This window comes from Sinocyclocheilus grahami, unplaced genomic scaffold, assembly GCF_001515645.1.
Source record: "Sinocyclocheilus grahami isolate Dianchi unplaced genomic scaffold, SAMN03320097.WGS_v1.1 scaffold1772.1, whole genome shotgun sequence".
Taxonomy (NCBI): Eukaryota; Metazoa; Chordata; class Actinopteri; order Cypriniformes; family Cyprinidae; genus Sinocyclocheilus; species Sinocyclocheilus grahami.
Genome location: NW_015506951.1, coordinates 1,997 through 9,496, shown reverse-complemented (window position 1 = coordinate 9,496; position 7,500 = coordinate 1,997). Strand labels below are relative to the sequence as shown.

General features: G+C 42.4%; 1 protein-coding gene across 1 annotated transcript in view; it reads right to left on the bottom strand.

The window, feature by feature from the left end:
• Positions 1-7,500, bottom strand: part of LOC107572545 (DENN domain-containing protein 2D-like) — a 15,834-nt gene that overhangs the window by 7,196 nt on the left and 1,138 nt on the right. The window contains exons 3-6 of the mRNA XM_016258966.1: positions 6,031-6,100; positions 4,746-4,823; positions 706-846; positions 492-640 (exon numbers count right to left, since the gene is read on the bottom strand). Coding sequence (XP_016114452.1) covers positions 492-640; positions 706-846; positions 4,746-4,823; positions 6,031-6,100 — 438 coding nt within the window. The remainder of the gene's footprint in view (positions 1-491; positions 641-705; positions 847-4,745; positions 4,824-6,030; positions 6,101-7,500) is intronic.

Genomic DNA, 7,500 nt, shown 5'->3' with positions numbered 1-7,500 from the left:
TTATATCGGTATTAAATATTCTCATGAATATTTTTATTTAACAGATATTGATTATTATAAGTATAACTATAATGAATAATTATTAAAAGAATATAAAAACGGATAATTTCTTTAAAACATATTTTTGTGCTTTTAAGTTTGAATGTTTTTCTTATCATTTCTAAACACTACGCATTTATTCAATATTCTGTAATATATATTAAATAGTACATATTCAACTATATTTTTAAACTATTATATTTTAACATATTCTATTATGAAATAATATAAAAATGTTTTTCACTTTTAAGTATTCCTTTTAATCATTAAATATATATGAAATGTTACATATTCAATTCTTTTTTTTTTTAAGTTTAGTATTTTAAACATTCTAATATGCATATGTGATGTTCAGTAACGATGAATGATTATGCCTGGTATAAATATGAATTAACGCCCCCCTCTGAAGTGCAGTAAATCTGCGCTGCACTCTGATTGGCTGCGCTGCTCACCTGAGCTCCTCGGAGATGAAGATGATCCGTCGCTCCGTGACGGTGGCGGCGAACACCATCAGCACCTCCTCATCGTTCAGGCAGCGGAAGAGCGTGTGGAAGTCCACGTGTTCGAGCCAGGACTCGGCCGGCCGCGTCAGACTGATGATCTGAGAGCAGAGGTGTTATCAGATCTGAGTCGTTAGCGTTCACACAGAATGAGAGCGACACACACCTCTGTGCCGGCGTCCGGGATGAAGCTGCTGATGCTGACGGTGTTTCCGGGCGAGGGCAGCGGCGCCTCCCGCAGGCTCTGCATGAACGGATAGATCATGGCTTTAGAGATCTGCCGCCGCTTCTCCACCTCGTCGAAGATCTACACAAACACACACGAGTCAGCGCTGAGGAGTGTGTGTGTGTGTGTGTGTGAGCCTAAGAGTGTGTGAGAGTGTGCACGCAAGAGTGCGCGAGAGTGAGTGTGTGAGTGTGCAAGAGAGAGTGAGTGTGTGTGAGCCTAAGAGTGTGTGTGAGAGTAAGAGTGCGTGAGAGAGAGTGTGTGTGTGTGTGTGTGTGAGCGTAAAAGTATGTATGTAAGAGTGTGTGAGAGTGTGCATGCAAAGAGTGTGTGAGAGAGAGTGAGTGTGTGTGTGAGTGTGCAAGAGAGAGTGAGTGTGTGTGAGAGTAAGAGTGTGTGAGAGAGAGTGTGTGTGTGTGTGTGTGTGAGCGTAAAAGTATGTATGTAAGAGTGTGTGAGAGTGTGCATGCAAAGAGTGTGAGAGAGAGTGAGTGTGTGTGTGTGAGTGTGCAAGAGAGAGTGAGTGTGTGTGAGCCTAAGAGTGTGTGTGAGAGTAAGAGTGCGTGAGAGAGTGTGTGTGTGTGTGTGTGAGCGTAAAAGTGTATGTGAGAGTGTGCATGCAAAGAGTGTGAGCGTAAAAGTATGTATGTAAGAGTGTGTGTGAGAGTGTGCATGCAAGAGTGCGTGAGAGAGAGTGTGTGTGTGTGTTAGCGTAAGAGTGTGTGTGAGAGTAAGCGTTTGTGTGGGTGTGCACGCAAGAGCGCGCGAGAGAGAGAGTGTGTGTGTGTGTGAGCGAAAGTGTGTAAGAGTGTGTGTGAGTGTGCACGCAAGAGTGCGCGAGAGAGTGAGTGTGTGTGTGTGTGTGAGCGAAAGTGTGTAAGAGTGTGTGTGAGTGTGCACGCAAGAGTGCGTGAGAGAGAGTGTGTGAGCGTAAGTGTGTGTGAGAGTAAGAGTGTGTGTGTGAGAGTGCATGCAAGAGTGCGTGAGAGAGAGTGAGTGTGTGTGTGTGTAAGAGTGTGTGTGAGAGTGAGTGTGTGTGAGCCTAAGAGTGTGTGTGAGAGTAAGAGTGTGTGTGGGTGTGCACGCAAGAGTGCGAGAGAGAGTGAGTGTGTGTGTGTGTGTGAGCGAAAGTGTGTAAGAGTGTGTGTGAGTGTGCACGCAAGAGTGCGTGAGAGAGAGTGTGTGAGCGTAAGTGTGTGTGAGAGTAAGAGTGTGTGTGTGAGAGTGCATGCAAGAGTGCGTGAGAGAGAGTGAGTGTGTGTGTGTGTAAGAGTGTGTGTGAGAGTGAGTGTGTGTGAGCCTAAGAGTGTGTGTGAGAGTAAGCGTTTGTGTGGGTGTGCACGCAAGAGTGCGCGAGAGAGTGAGTGTGTGTGTGTGTGAGCGAAAGTGTGTAAGAGTAAGAGTGTGTGTGAGAGTGCGTGAGAGAGAGTGAGTGTGTGTGTGTGTAAGAGTGTGTGTGAGAGTGAGTGTGTGTGAGCCTAAGAGTGTGTGTGAGAGTAAGAGTGTGTGTGAGACTGTGCAGCAAAGAGTGCATGAGAGAGAGAGTGAGTGTGTGTGTGTGTATGTGTGTGAGCATAAAAGTATGTATGTAAGAGTGTGTGAGAGTGTGCATGCAAGAGTGCGTGAGAGAGAGTGTGTGTGAGAGTAAGCGTTTGTGTGAGTGTGCATGCAAGAGTGCGCAAGAGAGAGTGAGTGTGTGTGTGTGTGAGCGTAAGTGTGTATGAGAGTAAGAGTGTGTGTGAGAGTGTGCACGCAAGAGTGCGCAAGAGAGAGTGAGTGTGTGTGTGTGTGTGAGAGTATGATTGTGTGTGAGTGTGCACGCAAGTGTGCATGAGCGTAAGTGTGTGTGAGAGTAAGAGTGTGTGTGAGAGTGTGCACGCAAGAGTGCGCAAGAGAGAGTGAGTGTGTGTGTGTGTGTGAGAGTATGATTGTGTGTGAGTGTGCACGCAAGTGTGCATGAGCGTAAGTGTGTGTGAGAGTAAGAGTGTGCACGCAAGAGTGCGTGAGAGAGAGTGTGTGTGTGTGTGTGTGTTAGCGTAAGAGTGTGTGTGAGAGTAAGCGTTTGTGTGGGTGTGCACGCAAGAGTCCGCGAGCGAGAGAGAGTGTGTGTGTGTGTGTTAGCGTGAGAGTGTGTGTGAGAGTAAGCGTTTGTGTGGGTGTGCACGCAAGAGTCCGCGAGCGAGAGAGAGTGTGTGTGTGTGTGTTAGCGTGAGAGTGTGTGTGAGAGTAAGCGTTTGTGTGGGTGTGCACGCAAGAGTCCGCGAGCGAGAGAGAGTGTGTGTGTGTGTGTTAGCGTGAGAGTGTGTGTGAGAGTAAGCGTTTGTGTGGGTGTGCACGCAAGAGTCCGCGAGCGAGAGAGAGTGTGTGTGTGTGTGAGAGAGTAAGAGTGTATGAGTGCATGCAAGAGTGCGTGAGAGAGAGTGAGTGTGTGTGTGTGTGAGAGAGTAAGAGTGTATGAGTGCATGCAAGAGTGCGTGAGAGAGAGTGAGTGTGTGTGTGTGTAAGAGTGTGTGTGAGCCTAAGAGTGTGTGTGAGACTGTGCAGCAAAGAGTGCATGAGAGAGAGTGAGTGTGTGTGTGTGTGTGTGAGCGTAAAAGTATGTATGTAAGAGTGTGTGAGAGTGTACATGCAAGAGTGTGTGAGAGAGAGTGTGTGTGTGTTAGTGTAAGAGTGTGTGTGAGAGTAAGCGTTTGTGTGAGTGTGCATGCAAGAGTGCGCAAGAGAGAGTGAGTGTGTGTGTGTGTGTGGGTGAGAGTAAGAGTGTGTGAGAGTGTGCACGCAAGAGTGCGCGAGAGAGAGTGAGTGTGTGTGTGTGTGTGTGTGGGTGAGAGTAAGAGTGTGTATGAGAGTATGCACGCAAGAGTGCGTGAGAGAGAGAGAGTGAGTGTGTGTGTGTGTGTGGGTGAGAGTAAGAGTGTGTATGAGAGTATGCACGCAAGAGTGCGTGAGAGAGAGAGAGTGTGTGTGTGTGAGTAAGAGTGTGTGAGAGTGTGTTACCGCGAAGAGAGCGCGAGAGAGAGTGAGTGAGTGTGTGTGTGTGTGTGAGAGAGTAAGAGTGTGTATGAGAGTATGCACACAAGAGTGCGTGAGAGAGAGTGAATGTGTGTGAGCATAAGAATGTGTGTGTATGTGAGACTGTGCACGCAAGAGTGCATGAGAGAGTTAAGTGTGTGTGTGAGAGTGTGCCCGAGAGTGCGCGAGAGAGTGAGTGTGTGTGAGAGTGTGCATGTGAGTGTGTGAGAGTGTGCGCACGAGTGTATGTATGTGCATGTAAGAGTGTGTGTGTGTGGGGGCGTAAGAGTGTGTGAGAGTGTGCGTGTGAGTGTGTGTGCGTGAAAGAGTGTGATCAAGAGTGTGCGAGAGAGAGTGTGTGTGTTTGTGCAAGCAAGAGTGTTCGCGCAAGAGTAAGTGAGAGAGTGATTGTGTGTGAGGGTGTGCGTGCAAGAGTGTGCAAGAGAGTGAGTGTGTGTGTGTGTGCAAGCAAGAGTGTACGCGCAAGAGTGGGTGAGAGAGTGTGTGTGTGCATAAGAGTGTGTGAGTGTGAGCGTAAGAGTGTGTGTGTGTGTGTGTAAGAGTGTGCTCAAGAGTGTACGAGAGAGTGTGTGTGTGTGTGTGTGTAAGAGTGTGCTCAAGAGTGTTCGTGCAAGAGTGCGCGAGAGAGTGTGTGTGTGTGTGTGTGTGTGTGCATAAGAGTGTATGAGAGTGTGCGCGTGAGAGAGTGTGTGTGTGTAAGAGTGTGCTCAAGAGTGTGAGCGCAACAGTGTACGAGAGAGAGTGTGCACGCAAGGGTGTTCGCACAAGAGTGCGCCAGAGAAAGTGAGTGAGTGCGTGTGTTAGTGTGCACAAGAGTGTGCACGCAAGAGTAAGTGAGAGAGTGATTGTGTGTGAGAGTGTGAGAGAGTGTGTGCGCAAAAGAGTGTTAGCGTAAGAGAGAGAGTGTGTGTGTGTGTGAGAGAGAGAGTGTGTGTGTGTGTCCTCACCTTTGAGAAGAGTCCGAAACACGCCGCGCGGCTGATGATGCAGTACGCCTCCGGAACACGAGCGCCGCGGCCGGCCGGCTAAAAACATTAAAACGATCAAAAAGTTTTTTGTTATAAACACTTTTTCTTTATTTTCAGTAATTATAATCACTAAATATTATATTTAATACATATATGTCAAATATTACATCATTACAACTTTAATTTATAAAAAAAAAAAATTAATGTTTATAAATATTCTAAACTATTTCATAGTTAATAATTATTCATTATTAGTAGTAATAAATATTTATTTATTATTTAAAAATGTTTTATTAAATATTAAGAACGAATTATTAGCATTATAATTCTACTATGAAAAAGGTTTCCATTACAACTATTTCATGTCATTTAAATATTGAATATTTTATATTAAATAGTTCTTAAATGTGATATTTTACATGAAATAAAATGATAAACATGTTTTGCATTATAAATATTTTCTTATTTTCAATCTTTTCAATAATTTCTTATTATCAAACTATTTCTAAACGCTGTATTGAATAAAAAATAATTACCAAATACTGTAAGTTATTTAATAAAACATAAATTAAATATATTCAATATTCATAAACTTTTAGCATTTTAAATATTCTGAAATATTTCATATCAAGTATAAACATTCGAATTAATAATTATAAAAAACATAGTTAACATTATTATTATAAATTGATGAAAATATTCTTTCATTATAAACCTTTCAATCTTTTTTTATCATTATAATTACTAAAAACTATAGAATATTTAATGTATGTAAAATCATATACATTTTTTAATTGTAATATTTGTAATTATTATAATAAGAATAAATATTCTAATTAAACTTGATTAAAAACACATGACTAACATTGTAATTATAAAAAATTAATAATTTACAAATATTTTATTTTGAATCATAATTACTACATACTATGGAATATTTAATGTATATATTATATATTTTATTTTTTAACTTAATATTTGAAAATATTCTAATGTTTCATATTTAGTAATTATTCATTATTATAAAAATATAAATATTCTAAGTCTAGTTCTAGTCTAATAATTAAGTCTATTCTTAATTAATAATTAAGTATGTATGATTAACAGTATCACTATACAGTGATAAAAGTTTTTCATTATAAACATTTTCTTTACTTATACTACGAAATATTTAAAATAACAACATTACTCATTAAACTTTACACAGTATTACTATTATTCTCATTCTGAATACTGTGTGATGTGTGATCATGCTGAAGTTCACCAGCAGTCTCCTGCAGTATCCGTTCCTCCGGCTGCCATCTACTTCAGTCAGAACGAACGAGAACGTCTCGCTGCAGAGAGTCAATTAATCAATCATCAGCGTTACACCAACACACAGTCCTCTGATCTTCAACCGTAACACACACTGCTGCGCTGTCACTTTAAACACTGCAACACACTGTCAGAGATTCACTCAGAGATTCACTCAGAGAGTCACTCAGAGAGTCACTCAGAGATTCACTCAGAGATTCACTCAGAGATTCACTCAGAGATTCACTCAGATTCACTCAGATTCACTCAGATTCACTCAGAGATTCACTCAGAGGGTCACTCTGATTCACTCAGAGATTCACTCAGATTCACTCAGAGAGTCACTCAAAGAGTCACTCAGATTCACTCAGAGATTCACTCAGAGGGTCACTCTGATTCACTCAGAGATTCACTCAGATTCACTCAGAGAGTCACTCAGAGAGTCACTCAGATTCACTCAGAGATTCACTCAGATTCACTCAGACAGTCACTCAGATTCACTCAGAGAGTCACTCAGAGGGTCACTCAGAGGGTCACTCTGATTCACTCAGAGATTCACTCAGATTCACTCAGAGAGTCACTCAGAGAGTCACTCTGATTCACTCAGAGATTCACTCAGATTCACTCAGAGGGTCACTCTGATTCACTCAGAGATTCACTCAGATTCACTCAGAGAGTCACTCAGATTCACTCAGAGATTCTCACTCAGATTCACTCAGAGATTCACTCAGAGATTCACTCAGAGATTCACTCAGAGTCAGCCAGAGATTCACTCAGAGATTCCCTCAGAGATTCACTCAGATTCACTCAGAGAGTCATTCAGAGATTCACTCAGAGATTCACTCAGATTCACTCAGAGAGTCACTCAGATTCACTCAGAGATTCACTCAGAGTCAGCCTCAGAGATTCACTCAGATTCACTCAGATTCACTCAGATTCACTCAGAGATTCACTCAGATTCACTCAGAGTCAGCCAGAGATTCACTCAGATTCACTCAGATTCACTCAGAGATTCACTCAGATTCACTCAGAGAGTCACTCAGATTCACTCAGAGATTCACTCAGAGAGTCACTCAGAGAGTCAGATAGAGAATGATTCAGAGAATGATTCAGAGATTCAGTCAGAGACTCACTCAAGATTCACTCAGAGGTGAAAGTGTCGCACCGGATGAGTGTGTGTGTGTGAGTGTGGTTTATATATTCTGGTGGGGACTTAAACCTGACTACACACAGACTCATGGGGACTCGTGTCACGGTGGGGACCTAAATTGTGGTCCCCATGGGTACAAAAGCTTATAAATCACGCAGAATTATGTTTTTTGAAAATCTAAAACTGCAGAAAGTCTCCTGTGAGGGGTAGGTTTAGGAGTAGGGTTAGTGTAGGGCAATAGAATATACGGTCTGTACAGTATAAAAACCATTACACCTATGGAGAGTCCCC